General features: G+C 31.3%; 2 protein-coding genes across 2 annotated transcripts in view; one reads left to right on the top strand and one right to left on the bottom strand.

Moving 5' to 3' along the window:
* Positions 1–22,769, bottom strand: part of LOC143922798 (uncharacterized) — a 289,933-nt gene that overhangs the window by 154,189 nt on the left and 112,975 nt on the right. The window lies entirely within an intron of this gene.
* bma (SCY1-like protein bma) overlaps positions 1–22,769 on the top strand; it is a 193,453-nt gene that overhangs the window by 104,440 nt on the left and 66,244 nt on the right. Inside the window, exons 3-4 of the mRNA XM_077446299.1 lie at positions 2,121–2,348; positions 18,424–18,555. Coding sequence (XP_077302425.1) covers positions 2,121–2,348; positions 18,424–18,555 — 360 coding nt within the window. The remainder of the gene's footprint in view (positions 1–2,120; positions 2,349–18,423; positions 18,556–22,769) is intronic.

Below are 22,769 nucleotides of genomic sequence, written 5' to 3'. Positions count from 1 at the left end.
ACAAATATATATATACATTTCCTTATTCTCTTTACTAGCTCTGTAATATGGCTTGTCCATTTCATGTTTTGATCAATGATAACACCGAGATATTTAATTTCAGAAGAAGTTTATTTACTTTTTCCCTCTGTGAATCCGAATTGATTTTCATTTATGATCGAGTTTTTTTTTATAAACAGTTAGTCTTTTTTTAGCAATTTTTTCAAAAATTTTCGATATATTTGATAAGAGTGAAATAGGTCTATAATTAGAAATATCCTCTGGGTTACCAGATTTAAATATTGGAGTAATTATGGTTTTTTTATATGTGCTCGGGAAAATTCCCGTTTTAAAGCTATTGTTTATAATATGAGAGATTGGTGTAGAAACGTAATTTTTAATTATTTTTATATATTTTATATATTATATATAAATACATATGCAGCTATGCCATTCATATTTGGACGTATTACACGTGTGCACGTGGATGCACTCTTCACACAATACCTAGAGTTTATGCACATAAGTAATGTATATAATACATACATAATTCATATTCAATCCACGGATACGCATTTATCTGGTCATTTATTTACAGAAAGATTTGTCTCTTGCTTACACTTAATGAGAATCTGAAAAAGGAGATTGCTGAATTCCTTGAAAATTGATTTCAAGTTGTCTACTCTGAGATTACTATATGATCCAGTTGCTTTTTTAGGATCTCAAAATATGATCAAATGGTGAACCAAATGTCACATCACATTCGAAAGAGCATTGCACATTTTTAATATACATAAATAGGTAAAATAAATCATTTTTTAAAAAGTATGATGCCAAAGTTTCATTTGACAAAAGATTTTTGAAAAGTCAGACATGCAATCGAGAAATTTCTCTCATACAATCTATGCCATAGCTGAATATATTTACTATGAGAAATAAGCCAAATCCAATTTCACAGATGCAAGGGTGATTTCAAACTAACAAAATATCAAACGTAAGTATCATGCACTATTGCGAATATCAAAAAGTTTACCATTTTAGCATTGATTATGTAGTTATAAATAAAACATTCGCAACACTGCGTACTAGTTCAACTAAATATCATTATTAAAAACTGACACATTTTTGTTCTATTCAACATATAAATATAATATTTTTGCTGTGCGAAAAATAATTTCCGATTTTAAAGGCGATATATTGCTATGTACTCTCACGAATAGATTTAGTTGTATGTCACATTATGATTATTACAAAAACACTTTATAATAGATAAAATATAATCTAAATATGTATATGAACACATTCCGTAGAATTGATTGCAGTTTATATTGAAATAACCAATATTAGCGAATGACAATTTATAACTATGTACAGAGTAGGTCAAACATCAGAGTATCAACGAACCAATTTTCTTGTTATTGTATATTATAATGAAATATTATAATTAAACTTGTAAGATTAATTACTCATAATTTCATAATAAAAAAAACAATGAGTATAAAATGCGGGATCTAATTTTAAAAGTAAAATGTCCATTATTTAACTCAATGACTAAGATTTCGAGAAAGTGAGTTCTTTGATGAGCCTGAAGGTAAATAATGTAACTGGAGGTGATAAAACTGAACGTGATGAATATGAAGGTAATGAATATAAAGGTAATTAAACTCAGGGGATGATACTGACGAATGATGGATTGATGCTTTAAATGTCACTAGTTCGAGATGTGATTGAACTGTTTTATATCACGTAGTGAGTTTGAAATAATGTCAATAGGATGAGGTCCTGTTTAGGACCACAATGGATAATATATTCAACTTTTGAAGATTCTTTCTGTTAAGCTATCTGATAGAACGGATGTGTGGATGCTCTTATTGATCAGCTCAAGGAGAACGCCACAAAGAACGGAAATTCCAAATTTAACTGAAGCTATTGACAAATGGATCACGTGTAAAGATATCCAATGAAATAGATCTCATTGTAAAATTGGTTCATTAATAAGAAAGCTATAGACTCATCGAGCGATACTTTGAAATTTGGCCCATCTCGTACACACACATGTGTAGGTATAATTATAATAAATATAGTGGTACGATCAGTTGGACAATGATTAATTTGGATCGTGTATTTTTTTATATTTACAGCAAGAATGCTCCGTGTTCATATTCGAGAAGAAGATTGCCGAAAAGTTGCACAAGCCGAAGCGCAAGGAGACCGTCACCGAGCTGCTGAGGAACTCCATACGAACCCTGGAACGTTTGAGAAACTGCAAGGTCCTGCTGGTTTTGCACACTGTCGAAGAATGCGCGGATACCCTGGCTTTCGCGACTGAGCCGATCATGACCAGCCTGGCGAACATCTTGGCATTCCAGGTAATATCTACATATATCTATATCTATATATATATATATATATATATATATATATATATATATATATATATATATATATATATATATATATATATATATATATATATATATATATATATATATATATATATATAACGCTGTCTTGGAGTTCAGTTCTAGTTTAGGCCTTGAACTTAATTTAAACAAATGTGCAATTATGAGCTATGGACGTGCACATTCACTCTATTGTCACGGATATTCCATTAGATCCGTCTTGTTGAAGCGTGTGGAATCTATTGTCGATTTGGGTATCACTTTTGATCCTCAGCTCACCTTTCACAACCATATCAAAAAAGTCGCTGACGTTTCCTTTCGTCGACTTGGATTTGTTTTGAGATATGCAAGATTATTCTCCAATCCTTTGTCTTCTCGCTTGCTTTTCAATTCGCTTGTGAGAAGTAAGCTAGAGTATAATGCGATTGTGTGGAATCCGCATGAAGCAAATTACTCTCTGATGATTGAGAAAGTGCAAAAAGCATTTCTTCGTTTCCTATATAGGAAAGAATATGGGTATTACCCATATCTCTACCCCACTCCTTTCCTTTTGGGCATGCTTGGGTATAATTCCCTTGAACTTCGGAGAAACTTCTCATTAATTCGTTTCGTTCTCCTGCTCTTACGTGGTAATACGTCATGCCCGTTGTTGCTGGAGCAGTTGGGGCTTTATGTCCCTATTCACTATGTGCGTGGTAGACATCATCATTTGCTGGCTGTACCTCCTGCCCGCACAGTCCTTTTTCGAATGGCTCCTATTCCAAGAGCTATCCGACTTCTTAATGAAATCGTTGCTGCCGAGACTGAATGTGATATTTTCCACCTTAGTGAGCGTAAATTGTCGGAAATTACTCTAACCCATTTATCTGGTAGTCTGCGCTCATCATTGTTTTCATGATTGATTGTGATTTATGAGTGAAATTTTGATTAACTCTCTTCCATTTGGGCCTTACAGGGATGTTTTGTATTTGTAGTTGTTTCTTACATATTTATTGAAACTGGCTGTAGGTGCAAGGCATTCCTTATGCTATATTTTATTTTATATTTTTACTTTATCTGTTATTATAAATGCTACTTTTTATGTATGTATGGATGTATTTATGTTTATGTTAATTGTTATTTTGTTTTTTTTTTCTTTTTTGTGTTATATTTTTTGACCATTGTGGCGCTTTAGGAATTCCTGTTATGCCACAATGGTCTGTTTAAAATAAATAAATAAATAAATAAATATATATATATATATATAAATATATATATATATATATATATATATATATATATATATATATATATATATATATATATATATATATATATATATATATATATATATATATATATGTATGTATGTATCCTTAGTTCGTAGAAATCCTTGACGTCATCGTTTAATTTCGAAATAATTAGATTAGTTACAAAAATTCAACGAAAATAATTTGTGTGTGGGGGGGGGGGTGTTGAAGTAAGTAAATTCAGAACTACGGCACTTCTTTTTCTTGCACTACATCCCTGGTTATGTGCAATTTGTGTAAGAACCACATTTCTTTAAAATGGAAGTTAGTTTCCTACTAAAAAAAATTGTTATACTGTTTTTTTTTTAATTACCACCCCCACCCCCACGAAAAATTCCTGTATCAGTCCCTGATTTAATTACATATAATTAATAGTCAAATATATATTTGCACGTACACTATGTGCCAAACGAAGAGCATAATTAGCATCACACGTATTGAAAAGACAATAAATCGTTATTCCGTCGCATGTCGTAGTGTTGTCGAAGAAACCCAACTGACTGGAATTGCTCATAAACGAAGCATATGTACATACCTTTCAAAATGATCGAAAATATATGTAATACTCTTAAAATTTATTACTCAAAGTTGGATTTCCATTTTAATACCAAAAGACAAATTAAATATCGCAAATTCATAATTTTTACTTAATCTATGTACGTAGTAACAATAGATGAAGTTTTGTGATCATGGGAAAATTTTAACTTGAGATTTTGACTGATTCGAACTCAGAATCGATTACTGATCACGTTTTCATGATTTAGAAAAAATGTGTGTCTGTGTGTCTGTGTATTTTGGGGATTTTTTGAATACCGTTAGTCCTATCGAACTGATACTTAGTATTGGTTACTGAAATTCTTATCGACATGATGTAAATTTTCTTCAAATTTTTAAGTTGACCGGAAATGGTACCTCCCCTAATAGGTGTCCTCTTTTTTTTAAGTTTTTGAATTCAATTATCTCCCAAACCGCTAACTGAATCGGACTAAATTTTTTTTCATGTAATATAAATAATAATTTTTATAACTAAATGTTTTTTAAATATTTTTATCTGAACCGGAAGTAGTACTTTTACTCTAGAGAATCGATGTTTTTTTATGTTTTTCTCAGAAACCTATTTGGTTTATTGAACTGAAATTTCTAGTTTGAAAAATTGAAATCTAGAAGTTTAAGCGTAATAGCAAGTTATGTATAAAATTTGGTAAGCATCCCTCAACCGGAAGTGGCAGTTTACTCTTGTTCGATTTTTCTTCCACTATTTTTTTCGACCCCTTAAACATGTGTGATCTTCACGAAAAAATTCAAGTATAATTCTTGTTTTTTTAGTGTCGATACGCGCGAAATACGATAACTTGATACTCAAGCGTGTACGATTGAAGGATCTTTGTAGACTTTTTAAAAATATCGTTAATTTAGAACTTTCAGACCACAAACTTGAAAAATTAATCGAAAATTGAAAAAAATGCATTTGAAATACTGTCGATATGCGCGAAATACGTTCACCTTGTATTCGAGCGTGAACGATTGAACGATGTTAATAAATATTGTTTAAATGTCATTAAAAACAGATTTTGCGTGAGTTGAGAGTGGAAAGTGGCCATAGATAGCACTATGAAGATTATCCAAGTTCTTTTTTTATTTATGCAAAAAAAATCTCATTGAGCTGCACAATGATAACATTCATACCCCTTTCGTTTCGTAGATATCTTACCTATCAAGGAATTTCTCGAAAGTATCCACTTGAAAAGTCTGAAAAGGTCTGTTGTGCCCTCAGTTGTACAAATGTGCCATACTCCCACCTCATTGATACCCTATGTACATATATTTTAGAGCGATTTTAAACCACATATAATATGTAAGTAATTTATATCACATTCCAATTACATACCAGTGACTGTCATTTGACTACGTGAATACAATCCCACTATTTACATATGTTATTTTTTATTTTTTACATACATATTTTCACAAACATATATACAAATATACCAGGAAGGCTTAACAGGTAAACCCCAAATGCGCCTTCCTGGTCCACATAATTATTACATAGATACATGTAAATCTAAATATCTGACATCTATGGTCAGTATACATATATATTACAAACATCGTATTAATACGATAAATAACGATGAATAACTTTCATGTAACAATACGAATTTTATATTTGATAAACAGCCACAGAGACATATATGGTGAGCAATATGGCGAAACCTAAGATATAACAATAACTAAAGGTTCGCAACAGAAAATTGGGAAGGAAACGCCAATTTTACAGGAATCGTTTCAATGAAAATCAGAAAAATTGGCAAATTCTGATAAGAAACGATCGACCTAGACAAATCAAGGTCTGGCCAGCAACGAGACTTAGCGGGGAATCGAACTCGTAACATCAAGTACGAAATAATTCTACATTCACCACTAGACCACGCTGCTGGTTATATAATCGTTGCTTTGTCAGGAAATAACACACAGGATCAAATCTCTCATCCCCGAACCCTAATTGCTTGTTCGATACAGACTATGCAATTATTCATCAAATCGAAACAATAGCTGGAATTCTATAAGTCACCTTTATACCTTGATATGTTTATTTAAAAAATAAACCACCGACGAAAATCTTTTGGCCCCTGGACTGCACGTGTTTATTACATTATTCTGGTCAACAGATGCTTCAGTAAATTTGCGGTATTTCACAAAATCTGATGCAGGTCATTTAATGAACCCTATTCGTTTTAACTCACTGTTTGATATTTTCCCCTCCGTTCGAAATTGCGACGCTACATTTTCCACGGTGGAAAAACTACACATGTTTTTGGCATGACGCGTTTTTTCAACACGAGAATAATTTCTGTTTTAATAACGAGGACTATTTTGAACCGCAATTCTGACAGTTTTTATGCAGATATGCGATGCGATGATATTTCATCGGGTACAAAATAATGTTTTTAAATTAGTTAGGCAAACAGTTTTAGAACTCGCTAATTAAATGAAACTTATAATTGCTCTCTACGTAAGTACATATATATTTCAAACACAGTTTATTAGCACGTTTCGTTGATCTCGAGTCGGTACAACGGAGAAACCACGTCGTTTTGAACTTCTGGGTTGTCATGGAAATAGACGGAAAACCAGACAGCAAGGCAGCCAGAATTTATATATATGTATATACATATATTATTATTATTATAAAGTAGGTATATCGACACTGCTTGTTACGAAAGGAGCATTGAAAGTCTTATTTAACAAAGGAAGTACGTACGTCGCTATAGAATTGTACCAAAATATAAATTTATTCAAAATTCAGTCAACGAGAAGAAGATACATTTTTTTTGACAAGTTTTCATTGCCCCCAAAAAATGGTTCACTAGTCAATTACTATTGTCCTACAAGGCAATAGAGCAATAAAAAAAGGTTAACTAAGAATTAGACTGCACTAAATTAAGTGACAAAACACAAAATTGTGGAACTATAAAAAGAATATCAAATATCTAATATACAATTTCGAAAGAGACTTTGTAGGTATTTAAGTATTGTTGGTTCGTAAATCCGTGGCGACTAATAAAAAAACTAAAAATCTAACAAATGAATATTCAAATAAATTGAAATAAAATAAAACTATTCGAATAAATTTAATAAAATGTTTACTATTAGATTGCCATGTTTAAGCGGTACTTATTTAAAAAATACTGAGCTAAGCCGGGTAAAACCACTAGTATAAAATAATTATGGTAAAAAAGTTTTTTAAAATCAAGCTTTTAATCAGTGCCAGAGCCTTGACAAATACCAATTTGGCGCCCATTATAAATAAATAAAGTTAATAAGCCCTCACCAGTTAAAAAATAAAATTATTTCGGCACTTGTTGAATACATTGAAATCTTTCTTGTAATTGCATCATAATATTATCAATGATATTTTAACATGTATGTATTTTTCAATAAATTTTAAAGTGTAGGATTCATCTTCGGCCAGTTCATCCGACATCTTTTTATATTTAGATTTTCTTTTATTTTGATTCGGTTTTATATTCAATTTAGTGCAATCACAAGTAATAATAACACTGTTCGACAAATGACGACTTTTTTTTGGTTCAGAGACGAGATTTGACTTTTCTTATAGATCTATGTATGTCCAGTGAACACGAATCTGACAATAAAAAATGTTGATTGGCTCGAGATTAAAAGAGATAAAAGACGCGCAACAGATATTTACCTATACAATGTAATCTCTTAAGGAAATTCACAATTTTTTGTCATCAACTTCCATAGATATCTTTATTTATATCAAAAAATAATTAAAATATGTATACAGGTATATGAAATTTTGGTATTTATGATATTATGAGGCTTCAGAGGCTTCCGTTAATATGTCAAACGCATATTTCCTTCAAAAGGTGCACTATAACTTTAGCTCGCCATAACAACATTCTATGAATGAGATTTACGTCAAAGTCGCGTTCGTCGTGTAATTAAGTTTTGATCTAAAGCTGCAGTGGCTCTTTATGTGAGTACACGGTAAAATACCACAACCATACAACTGCACTTAAGTGGGTGCTAAGATAGCATTTAACTATGCACACAGTAAATATGTAAAAGCCCTACAGTCTAATGGAAACGATCGTATGAATATAATGAAGCACACATACATACATATCTACTATAGTACACAGTTAGCAATTAGCGTCTTGAAATTAAACCTTTTGATTCATAAATATACATATACTCACCAAATTAATTAAACCAAAACTTTAATATGTATATGTATGTATATATATAAAATTGAATGTTTGTCTGTCTCGTATAGGCTCTTAAACTACTCAACCGATTACGATAGAACTTTCAGGATTTGTTGTATGCATGTCCGGGAAGCTTGCTGTGACAAAAAAAAAACGGGGAAAAAAAATCTTAATAATAATATTCGTAATTACCCACGCGAAAGTTTGAAGCACCATTGTGTAGTCAAGGAAATGTGTTCATTGGTAACCACGTTACCAGCTGGTTTATGACGACACGGCGTTGAAGAGAGTTTAGTTCACTTGAACCATCACTTGAAACGGGAACGGGAACGGGAATTGCATGCCTCATTCTGGTATTACAACGCATGCCGGATTCAGCTAGTATATACATACATACATACATATGACACAGTGAAATTATATTTCAAGTGAAAATATGTTTTCACTGACGTTTCAATGAAATCATAACCAGTTACATTTTCAGGGTTGGTTTTATTCATTTAAGATTAGATTGTTAGGGTTAGTATTATTTAAGGTTTAGTATAGGTTAGGTTAAGTAAGGGTTGGCCCTATTAATTTAAGATTGCGTTGTTAGGGTTAAATTTATATACAATAGTTAAACGTTGTAAATTCAGTGTTTGATACATTTTCACTTGAAATATGCTTTCACTGTGACATATACAATACGAAATTTTTTAACGATAATCATCCACAGGGACATCTATGGAGAAATTTTTGCAACATTTTTTAATACAAACCAACAAACCTTGAGACGCCGAACAACTCAAGATGCGCGAGAAAAATAGGGGAGGGAACGCCAATTTTCCATTTTTACCTGATCTGGTGTAACTCAGGGGTTCACTTTAGGCCCTTTACTATTTACCATTCTTATAAATGATCACTATTAAGGAAAAATTTTGGCTCTTATCCAATCGCTTTCATACTTTGCCATATTGATCATTTTTGTCATCAATATTATGTAGTAACGGTATCATCCGCCATTAAGTATCTCGTATTTCTTCCTGGCGTTTATCGAGCGTTTTTTTAGCCTCTTGTTACTTTTCGCCGTCATCTGGCCATGTCAGATTTTAATAGTTTATAACTTTTCCTTTTTTCACTCTATATTTTATAATTAAAGAACTGACGATGCAATTGTATCCGCTCGACCCAGTATTATATTAAATAGAACCGTTTACGGTAGCTTGGAAGGGTAGTGCAGCCCCCCATTATGTTTTAGCCCCCTTTCCGACAATCCCCCGCCAAACAATAAGCTCGAAACACCTTTTGATTAGAGTTTGTGTTCGTTTGACCGTCTTTACGCAAAAGGAAAATGTCTCTTCGGTTATCCTTTGTGGCCGGCAGCTTCGAGATCAAATTGCTCGCGGCGGTCTTAATGAAAACGCTTTGATGTAATTTACATTTTTTTGCATAATTATACGAGCCATTATACCGTGGTTTTTTGTGCCACCTTTTTTACCACCCCCCCTCCCACCCAACCCTCCCGTCCGTTGTCTACCCTTCGATACAGAGGCACTTCTCAAACCACCCCCCCCCCTCCATCTACCTAATCCGATAGCGATACTGATTAAATGTATAAATTTGCGAGTCTGATTCCAAAAACATCGGTCTACTTTGCGAAACGGTTGCATTACATTTTCCTTCGAGACGGAAAAGAATGCTAAAAATACTACTCGACATCGATTCCGGTGAAATGTAAGCTTCGTGTTTGTGCTCTCAGACCTTGAACACATACTCGAAATGCGTACTAATGATGACATATCACGTGTCGATAAGCAATTAATTAAGATTAAATAAACTAACCGTCATTCGAATTTAATACGATGCTAACCGTTGATTCAATCGATTCACACAGTTGGTCTGTTTTTAATACTCAAAGATGACTAATCCGAAATGCATGTTTGTATGTGAATCATTACATTGTACTCGAATTCCGTCATCATATAAGTCTGCGGATAAGAATTAACATACATAATCATTTTTCTAATTTATACAAATGCTAAATGATTTTTTTTTTTAATTGATTCATTTATTTATTCAATTAGTTTCAAAAATCATATTTTTTCTTTTATTTTCTTATATTAATATTGTGTTATTTTTTTTTATTGTTCTACATATGTATTATTTATTGTTCTATGTATTATTATTATGTATGTTGTATATTATTATTGTTCAATGGTCCTTGCGGCCGTATATAAAATAAAATAAAATAAATATTAATATGTATGCGTGACATTTATAATTGTAATGCCATTGATCGAATATTATCTTCGACTTGATCGTCTACACATTTTAATTTGCGCCAATATTCCACTCGAATATTTAGCACAAATAACGGACGAGCAAATCCTCGACTTGTGAGCTTCTAGGTAACCAAGCACCTAAGTATTATTTTATCACTAGTGTTGTGCCCGTTGATTTCAACGGTATCCGGATATGTACTACTTGGACACATACCCCCGGCCAAAAACCCCCTGGACAATAACCCCCTGTGCAAGTAGCCCCCGCCATGGAAAGTAAATTAATAAATAAGAATAAATTAAGTGTGGTAGAGCATATTGAATTTCAATTTATACAATATTTAATTTCAATTTATATACGATATTTAATTTCAATTTATCTACAATATTTAATTTCAATTTATATAGCATATTTCATTTCAATTTATATACAATATTTCATTTCAATTTATTTTTGTAAATATAGAATAAATATCAATTTAAAAGACTTTTAGTCAACAGTTACAGTTTGCGTTCTGTGGTATTGAAAGTAAATTTTAATACAATTATATATTATTATTATTACATTTTAAATATTTTTAGACTATCCATCATGGAATTTGTAAAATCGAGAAAAGGAAAAGAGATTAAATACAATTGATTTTGGACTTTTGTATATTTTAAATTATTATTATTGATTACTGATTTTTTAATTATTGATTAATGATTATTTATAAAGAATCTGATATACATACATATGTATATATTATATTATTAATATCTTTATTTCTGAATCTGGATTTTTCTGGCTGAAATAAATTAGCATTGACACTGACTTTTTATTAAAGATACTGTCAATTTCTATAAAATATTTTTATCCTTGACGGGGGGGGGGGGTTTGCACAGAAGGGTTTATGTCCAAGGGGTTCCGGGTAAGTGCCCTAGAACCGATTTCAACGGGTAGCTTCGGAAAGGAATTGATACACGAATTAAAATAAAGTTATATGTATATAAAAATAGTGTAAGGTAATTATTCGAAATGATGAATTAATGTGTGTGTCTTCGTGGATGTATGTATGTGTGTACGCTCCCGCGCAGCGCATCTGATGCTGACGTCACCCGTTCCAAATCAGGTTCTCAATATCAGGAACACATTTCAGACGCTCCACACCCCCCCCCCTCTCCATATCCCCGCTACCCCTCTTCCCTGCGTCTCCTCGGCACGATCAGTCGTCACGCCACATACCTGTAATGGATGCTTAAAATGCACCCATTGGTCAGAATTTATCGTAGTTGCTCTAATTGGTCAAATGATTTAATCCACGTGGACCACTTCACGCCGATTGGTTGTGCGCTTTTTTTCTGGTGTATTTATATGTATTAAATATATCTACGTACAATATACATATGTTCCTGATATTCTAAAATTTGTTTTTTTGAAATAAAGAATTAGCCTAAAAAATAAAGTACTTTTTGCTAACGATGCATATTTTATACATAAATATTCTTAGTGTCTGGGTTGAGATGTTGCTAAAATTGAATTGCAAAACATGATTTCTATTAATCTGCGTCGGAAGCCTTAATTTATTAATGATTATCAAACTTTATAACATTATATTTAAGTTCATAATGTTTCGAAGCAAATATATCTTCAGGCGTATTTACCTAGTCTTGAAATAAACATCGCTGCTAATGGAAAATTGATTTATGTAAGCTAAAGTGAATTATAAAATCCACAACTCAAATTTAATTTGAAAATATGAGGCAAGTTTGTGTAAGATTAACTACCGAGTTAAAAACGTAGTGTTTTGATTTTCAACACGTTTATCAAAAATATTTTAAAACGATTATGAATTTCAAACCGACTTCTCTAGACTTATTCCTTTAAGCGAAAATTCGATCGTATGTATAAAACCGATTTTTAATATTAAATCTCAATATCGATATTAATATTTAAATTTATACTTATTTACGTTTAAAGTGTTCTATACGTTTGCTTGTTGAATTTCAATACATATAGTACACGAAATACGCGAATATACTCAAAAAGAACGATCAGGCCTCTAAAAGTAGCTATTATATTAATTAAAAATTGATAACATCTATCAGTAGTTCTCGTTTTATCAGATAATCAAAACAGTGCTAATCAATCAATTTGGTGTTAAGTCAATTTGAATCTGCAAAATGGTTTCGGCTTAGTGAATTAAATGATATAGCACATTTTAAATGAGCTATATCATTTCATTCTTGGTTAAATTTGATTAGAAAAACATGATATAAGTATTCAAAACACATGAACAAAATATTTATAGAGACAATGAAATAAAGAAAACCACTCTTTATGAATGCATTTAACGAAAGAACAGCAATATCGTTAACTTTACCTTTTTTTTCATGACGAAACGACAATATTTTTAACGACACAACATTTACGAAAAAAATATTCGGCAACAAAATGATTACGTAGCATAAAGTTTACGGACAAAATTATTATAAAGATCTTTCGAATTCTTCGTGAGACATTACGTGGTGTAAAATTTTTGTCCGTTACCATTTTGTCGCGTAATTGTTTTGTGATAGATGTTGTGTCGTTAGACTTTTGTATCTAGACGTTTGGTCATGAAATCCCGTGGAAGCAATAGAGATAGATCAAAATATAATAGATTGAAATGCTTCTAAAAGAATAGCAAAAAAGGTTAACCCTTTGAAAGCTAAACAACGATATATCGTCGTTTCTGAAAATGGCGAGAATTGCTAACAACGATCATTTTTGACGTCATAATGGTCATATTTGAATACTTACTTGTGAGCCAGTGCATCATTGGTATATATATATATATATATATATATATATATATATATATATATATATATATATATATATATATATATATATAGATTGATGTATATATATATACATCAATCATACATATGTAAATGTATGAACATATTTGTATGAATATTGTTTTCCCGTAATCTAAATATTCTTAAAAAAAAAAAATTTTCAAATGGATTTATAATCTCACCTTAAGCAATAGTATGCGTATATTTTGCTACATTTTTTTTCATTACTATTACATATTATATTACGTGGTTTTATTGAATTTGACAATTATTTTGACGGAGTAAGGGTTCTTGAAATCATTTTTAGACCAACTTACATCGGTCTATTTTTATCAAAATTTTGCATACACAGATTTCCCATGATAATAAAATATTTATCATCTTCCTAAAAATTCCTACGATAAGGAGAAATGATCCAATTCAACCCCCAAATTAATAGAATCGCTCGCATTTACATCGAAGAAAGAAAGAGAGAAAGAGCTATCAAAAACCAGCTTCAAATGTATTGTTTCCAATATAATGCACACAAAAGTATAGGACGCTCGGCCAATGAAGTATGTTAGTAAATAATACATTTTTTATTTAAAAAAAAATTATAAATGTTGACATTTCTCGCTAGGATTTTGAAAAACACCGTAGCAGCCAAAGGCTTAATAGAAGTTGCTAAATTTTTTGCGCAATATGAAGCATTTTTTTACGCTTGGCCTAGAATTAAATTCTAACAGAAGGGCTTGAAAGGGAGGAAACAACATACATATATGTACATATATTATAAAAAAATGCTTTATCTTAAATAGGACACACATACATACATATGTTGATAAATAAAGCGCTTATTGAATTTTCTGTCTTTTTATTTTACTTTTGGAAAGCCCCTCGTAAATATGTACATGATATCTACATTTGAATGAGTACATTTGAATAAAGTGGATGCTTATTTATTTGCTATAGCGAATTCGAGAGATGTTTGTATGTATCATCATATATTTATATCACGAGTTTCTGTTAAATTTAATAATTCCAGCTGAGATACTTGGCGATGGGTGTTTATTTATTCATTGAAGAATTAATTACTTTCGTATTTTAACAGTTACCGGCTATCAAACGCACATTTTAAAAGCCTATAATAATGAATTTATTATTACAGTCACGTTCGGGGTTCAACTTGTCGATTTGAAGCAATTACTAAAATAAGCAAACCTGTAAAAGAGGTTTTAAGAGCAAGATTGATGTCATATTGTGTAGATCGGTAGATCGGTGTTGATAGAAAACATATAAAACAAACACGAGCAATAAAATACCTATATACAATAAATATATATATATATATATATACATATATATGCCAGCCTTAAATATGTATGTATGTACGTATGTATGTATATAAAAATTAAAAATTTACTTGTATTTGGAAATTCATACTAAATAATTGATTCATTTTAGCCCTTAACATTCTACTTATTCTGTCGGATAGTAACAAGCTTATATACATATGTATATATATATTACAGCTTTATAAATCGCTATTTCGTTTGAAGTTTATTATTAATAAAATATTATAGTACCAATCTTTAACACAGTCTGTATATACAGATATATAAATACATATGTACAAGCTTTTATTAAAATCTACACGGAAGGTTTGAATACGAATGAAGCCATCAAAATAAGATTTTCCAAATTTTAAATCCTATTGAAATCGTTTAATGTCACAAAAATCAATTCCAAATCACATTTTAAGATCCATAACTATATTTATGACGACAGCAGATTCATTCCCGTATAAGTTCTTCAAAAGGGCGATATCCTTTGCATTTATTCCAGTTTGGTTTAGCAAATGGATTAATCTTCCATGTTCCACTATATTGAATACCTTGTCCTCTTCTTAAATTCCCTACAATTTTTTAATCGCTGATTATGCTTTCGCACTTACATCTTATCCATTCTTGATTTATAAAGAGAAGATGTTCCTTCTATTAACATTTAAATGTGTGTGCTCTTCACGAAAGCCTTACAACATAGTTCTCTAATCGATACCATGTAAATCAGCGGTTTCCAAACTTTATGCTACTACGCCTCCCTAAAAAAAATTTTTTTTTCCGCGCCTCCCTAACTTTTATTTTTTAATAGATATAATAATATAGACACGTTTTAAATAATAAACCTTTATTTAAAAAAAATACTGAACACTACAATAGACAGAATAATAAAAAGGTTTTGCTATCACATAAATTTATACGAACGCGTATATTTATTTTTATATTACATTACTAATTAAACTACATCTAACACATCAAAATTTAATGCGAAGGATGTTGTTGTTTATTGGCACAAATTTTATCAAAGCTTGGGGGCAATATGGAGAGTGCCACTCGGAACTCCTTTTCGACTATTAACCTGGCTCGATATTTGGTTTTCATTGCAGCTAGTGCCGAAAAGCCCGTTTCGCATAAATAAGACGTTACAAACGGTAGAAGTATATGCATTGTTTTGCAATACAAAGATTCATACTCTCCACTAAGATTCATCCAAAATTTCATTATGGTTTAATTTTAAAACTTTTATTTTAGTGAGCTATCGCATAATAATTCTATCAATTTTTCTTTCTCGATGGTTGTCAGCTTGAATCCGTCTTCTTCATTGTAGTAAAATGGATTCTGTATCCACAAAAATTTTGAGAAATCAAGGTCTTTGAAATAATTGGAAAAATGCAGCACTAAACCATCGAAGTGGTCAATAAAAAGATTTTTACTTGCTTTAATATTGGCTGTGGCCCAGAAATCTTTGGAAAGTTGACGCATATCCAACTCATTCTTTTGTAAATTTGATTTCCATAACCTCAACTTTTTAATGACAGCTTTTACTTTGTTTTTTTGAACAAGTGGATTTATTTGTGATCCCTGCATTGATTTATTTAAACCGCTCAATTTTCCAAAAAATTCAAACAAATAGGCTAGTTTAACAATAAAATTATCGTTCGTTATGAAGTTTTATTTATTTGTAGATATTACGGTATGAAAATTATTTATTTATTAAAATGTTTTGGCGCCTCCCCTGGCAATAGTCCGCGCCTCCCCAGGGAGGCGCGCCTCCCAGTTTGGAAACCGCTGATGTAAATAACAAATTCGATAAACCAAAAGTGGAATCTTATCCTTTTAGAAAAGACAAATAAGAAAAAGTCAGATAATTTATATTCTTTATGTACTATCTGAGTTGATCGAGATTTGGTTGAAATCTCTAAGCCGAAAGTAATATTTCATCATTTTATTTTGACCTTTAAACTTTATTCTATTGTCTCGATGTTTTATACTTATAATTATGAAAGCCCGCCACGCTGAACATTTCGCCAAAATTTCCAACTAGAATTACTTAGAAATCCAATAGAAAGTGGGTATAAAATTTGTAGCTAATCCAAACCCTAGATTTAACTACCGCCGAGGATTTCGAGTTTTGTAAAGTTATATTTAAACTCTCTAATATATCTTACAACAATATAAAATAAACAAAAGAAGTCTATTAATAAATCTAAAGTTCCATCTTCTTCATAGTTGACAAAATGTAATGCTCACAACTTAAATGCCAAGCCAAAATCTAAAAAAATCAGCAGTTAGAGATTTCCACCGGGAAATTCTGCCATGGTTATAAATTCAGAAATGCCCGTGTAAACCAGTCTTTATAAACATTGACACGGATTACACGACCCATGTTCAATGCATTTTTTTTTCAATGCTACCTGGAAAGGCTTAGTGGATTGTATTCTAGTTGACTTTTTACATGCTCAGAATACAACGCCTATCAGCGTTTTTCAGGCTCATGAACTTGTTGGTAAAACGCCGATCGGCGTTGGTCAGTATTCAAAGGGAAGAAAAATATATAAAGATAAATCTATATATAAAATTGAATGTCTGTCTGTCTGTCTCGTATAGGCTTTTAAACCACTGAACCGATTATGATGGAACTTTCAGTTTTTTTGTATGCATGTCCGGGAAGATTACTGTGAAAAAAAAAACGGGGAAATATATCTCTTAATAATAATATTCGTAATTACGATTTTACCGACGCAAAAGTATGAAGCGCCATTATTTAGTCAAGGAAATGCGTACGTTAGTAACCACGTTACCAGTCGGTTTATGACGACACAGCTTTCAAGACACATTAGTAGAGCTCCAACCATCATTTGAAACAGGAACGGGAACGGGAAAAACGGTAATGAGTGGCATTGCATCGCAATAATTTCAAATCTTTTCGCGTCGCGAAATGTGTTTTTAGGCGAAAAATAAACAAATAATTGAATAATTTCAAATGTGTTCGCTGCCTGCATTTTTACAACAAATTGGGAACAGGAACGAGAACGAGAACGGGAACGGGAACGAGTACGAGAAAGCAATGGAAATGGAAATTGCATGCGTTATTAAAATATATAAAATAAAAAAAAAATATATGCACATATATAGTAGAGCTTTTGTCCCATTGAAAATCCAATATGTTAGTGTTCAAAACGTATCGAGAACGTTCTAATAATCGGTATATGTGTGCGTCATTCTCGAGTTTTGTTTTTGACTTTTTTTTATATTCCTCGCACACATACATAAATAGGTATTAAATCATAAATTATTCTGTATTCTGATGTAATTGTTGTAAATATTGTTTGCGCAATAAAGAAATTGTCGAGAGTGGCACGTTTAGCACGCGTGCACGTGTCACTGTTGGTATAGGACGTTGATGACGAATTCCGCTTCTCAGCTTGGAGAAAAATTAGAAAGTACATCATTAACCCACCCCTCGGTATTTCCGGTCACATTTCCAAATTGGAATTTTGTTTATTTTATCCGTCATATTTGGCTGGCACGGCACGATCCGGCCAGTGTTATTTTGATAATTCCCGATTTTGACTCCTATTTTGTTTTGAACTGATTCCTATCACCTGTTGCAGGAGGCGGGTGGAGCGCCCATTGTGGGGCCCCCGGTGACGGGTGCTTCGGTCCCCCCTGGGTCCCCTTCCATCAAGCCCCAGTACGCCAAAGAACATCACTTCATTGACTTGGAACTTCGCTACGGTCTACTGCAGGTAAATCATTCACACCTTTACTATATCTATTTATTATAAACTAGTGATCTGTGTGCACATAATTGTGCACACAATTTGAATCGACGGAATTGATAATCTACATATGTACCTATACATATGTATAAATCTTAATATATAATTTCGAAAGAGACTTTGTATATGAATATTATTATATATATATATATATATATATATATATATATATATATATATATATATATATATATATATATATATATTAAAAATCCCAAATATACATATTTTTATATAAACACGACAAATAGAAACCCAATATGTACAATGCAGGGTAAACGATGTCTGAGTACGCATTTTAATGTTATATGCCTAATGCAAGTTAAATGATAATAATATACATAAATATAAAACTGAATATGCTAAATCCAATTATAATAATTAGAATATGAGATAAGGAAGTAGAGGATACAATAATACCAGACGAGACAAATTAAAAAGCTAGATTCAATTAGCATTTCATTAAGTTGGAAATGTGGTTGAATTTTAATTATTCCAGAAATAAATAAACAGTCAACTGTTTTCGATATTAATATATATATATATATATATATATATATATATATATATATATATATATATATATATATATATATACATATATATATAGGTCGATACAAAGCCACGAAGGGTTGATAGCTTACATAGTTTCCGATATTTTGAGCCACAAATACCTTAGTCCAAAGTCTTACGGTTTTTTTTTAATTTCATTTTTAAATATTTTTAGTAAAAACACCAAAATCTCACAGTTAACTGCTAATACTGCCCAAGCTAAAAGAGGTATGTTAGTCAGTTATTATTTTTTTGTATGTCTAATGTTTATTCAATCAAATAAAAACAAATACAACCGTCTGTGTCAACAGAAAAAAATAATAGAGGCACCATAAGTTTTCAAAAATTTGTCAAGTAGGAATAAGCCGATATTTTTTTTGCATATAAAAAAATAACAAAAATTATTTTTAGAGGTAAAACCTTTATAAAAATATGGCTGTTTATTGTCCTTTCTATTAAGATATCAGTCATGCAGATGTCTTGCCAATTATAAGAATTAATTAAGGTGTAAAACCTAATCGAGGAAGCGCGCCGAACAGAGGCCGTCATTCACAAGTGACTTTGGCCGTCATTCACAAAAATTTTGATAAATTATTTATTGTTTATGTTCAAATGCCGATTTCAAATGCATACTAGAGTCGTTTATATACGATAAAAAACAATTAAACAATTAGTTATTTGTAAATAAGCACTTAAATTGAAAAGTAGATAAACTTTGTCTGTATTAATTATTCAACATGTTGAAAAGGGGGAATGTTTTATTTTTAAATTTCCTCTCGCACAGAAATTGGCTAGAATTATTATTTTTCCAGGGTTTGCGTTCGCTCTCAACGGCTCCGATCTCAATTCACAACATATTAAAAATTCCTTTAAATTACAAAAGACATTATATCAAAATGGCCTGTCATAATCTGAATAATGAATCGATCCAGAATCTGAGAAAACGCTCGAGGTATATCTCAATAATAAAAACAAACACGTGTAGACATAATATATTCAATCATAATTTATTCCTGAAAATTTGTTTCTTTTGTTATTTTAAATTTGCGGCTCTTCATTTGTTATTATTTTCTTATACTCTCTATTATTAGTATGTACGTATATTTTAATCATCTCTTATTTCTATTCATTGTTATTAAAATTTACTCACTCATCATTATTTTAAGACAAGATAATAGCCGACGTGAATGTAATTTAAAAATTGTTTCTGAAATATACATATATATACATACATACATACATACATGTATACACATTAGGCCGGAGCAAAAAACGTGAATTTTGAATTTTCATCTATGGATCTAGTGGAAAATTTGCGTCGTATCAAGAGAACGCTGAATAATTTTTATTTTTATTGATTTTAAAGAATGTCAAACAATCAATCAATTTTCAAATGCTTAATATTCATCTATTGCAGCTGAATTGAAACGATTATGATATATTTTGACTGATAAACGAGAATTTAAAATGGTCGTTTCGCTAGAAAGTCCTCATACTAAGCCCACCACGTTCTCAATGTAATGGGTATTTATGGGGGAAGCATTATATTCCGAAAATCATCATTCATTTCATATTCTCGTGATTGTTTTGAAAATAAAAGTCGTTGAGAGCTTTCTTGGGTATATACTTTTAATTTGGACACAAAAAATTACGAATTTTATAAAATATAAGAAGTATACATACAAAAATATATAAGTGCATTCGTGGGTGAACAATAAAGACCCCGGATAAGGCTAACACGACTCAGTAAGTGCCCTAACAAAGGATACGCTGGAGTTCTCACAGAACACCGTAGACCTTTACGTCACTATCCAATAGATACATAAATGGATCAGGGTAGCTGTGGTGTGCAACTTGTCCTTTATAAGGAGATACTCACGGTGGATCAGATTATTCTGGAGCGAGCGGTGGATCCGTGTAGACCTCTTGAATCGTTGACTTTGGCCTTTCATTCGGATCCTGACCCCACCCTTACGCAACAATATCATGTTTTATGTCAAAACAGGTTATTTTAGCCTCCATACGTATCTAAAAATTCAAATATTTTGCGTTCAGATTAAGTGTATATACTCGAGGAAGCTCTCAATGACTTTAATTTTCAAAATAATCACGGGAACGTGAAAAAAATGTCAATTTGCTACCGAAAAAAACCCTTCCTCCCATACAAACACCCATTGCGAGCTTTGTATGGGGACTTTCGAACGAGACGACAACTTTGAATTCTCGATTATAAGTCAATATTATCTTAATCGACTCAAATTATCTGATAAGGAATTAAATCAGTATTATTGACAGATATTGTAGATATATCTTAAAACGTTGATAGAATAAGTCATTATTAAATAAAACTCATAGCAAAGTTTGTAAAATTCGATTAAGACCCAATTGATGGATCGTGTGAAAACGCATTATAGAAGTGTCACATTTGAAAGATCGATCTAATACAAAATTAATACGGTAAAATTGAACGATTTTTTTTATATACATACATATACATACGGTGGTTGATTTTTTGTCTAGCACCAAAAGGTTACCTGGTTCGATTCCGTACTAATCTTTAATACTGCTGGTCAGACGGATATTTTTTACTCCAAGTCGATCGTTTCTTATCAGACAATGGCAATTTATCTGATTTCATGTTGAAACTGTTCCTCCATCAAATCGGCAAATATCATCCTACCTGCTATGTCACAAATATCTGAAATTGATTTATGTACAATATGTAAAAATTTATGTACAAGTCTAAATCCATAGATTTCTCTGTGCGCATGTATTAATTCATTAATAAATTGATTGTTAATTTCATGTTCTTCAGCCTCTAGAAATACATCGATTTATGTAATAAAAATTCTGCAATGTTTGTAATTAATTGTATAGGAAGGCGCATTGAGGTCTACCTGTTAGGCCTTCCTGATATATATCTATGTAAAATATGTACATAACCGATGTTGCTCGGATGAATTAGGGTTGAAAAAAAAACTTTCGCAATATACGGTAATGGGAAAAATAGACAATATTAATAAAGCAATTGTTGCCAAATCTGTATATTGGTTTGTTGCATTGTCAACGTATATTTCCGAACAAAATTTTTGAACCGAAATATTATTAAAATGGTTATTAAGTACTTGATCATGACTAATTTCTAATAATGCATATTTTACGTTAGACCAGTTAATTAATCTCAATACTGAAAATGATTTTAGTCTATTTTGCAGTACTATGAAATTTACATTCGTCATCATAATATAAGGGGAAGATACAAAAGAAACAGTTTTAAAAATATTCAATTCTTCGAACCTTTTATCAAGTTCCAGATCCAGAGATTTAAGACACTCTAATATTTTAATTTTGAAGTTATTTCTGTCATCTTATCTATGAAATCACTAACAGAAGATAAAATTGAAAAATTGTCATTTTCAACTTCTGTCACAAGGCTTTTCGCTATAATTTTAGTTTGTCAATGTCAAACAAAAATAAACGTTGATTCAATAGAAACCGAAAATACTAGTCAACTTACCCAGGTGCAGAAAGAATATATTTCTTTATCTGGTATTGAAATTTCATCAATACCGGATAATGAAAGACAATACAAATGTCATGCTGTCAAAGAAAAATCATACCAATGCAAA

Source organism: Arctopsyche grandis, chromosome 2 (genome assembly GCF_051622035.1).
Source record: "Arctopsyche grandis isolate Sample6627 chromosome 2, ASM5162203v2, whole genome shotgun sequence".
In the NCBI taxonomy this organism is placed as follows: Eukaryota; Metazoa; Arthropoda; class Insecta; order Trichoptera; family Hydropsychidae; genus Arctopsyche; species Arctopsyche grandis.
Note: the sequence above shows the minus strand (reverse complement) of the source record. Positions and strands in the feature narration are given on the sequence as shown.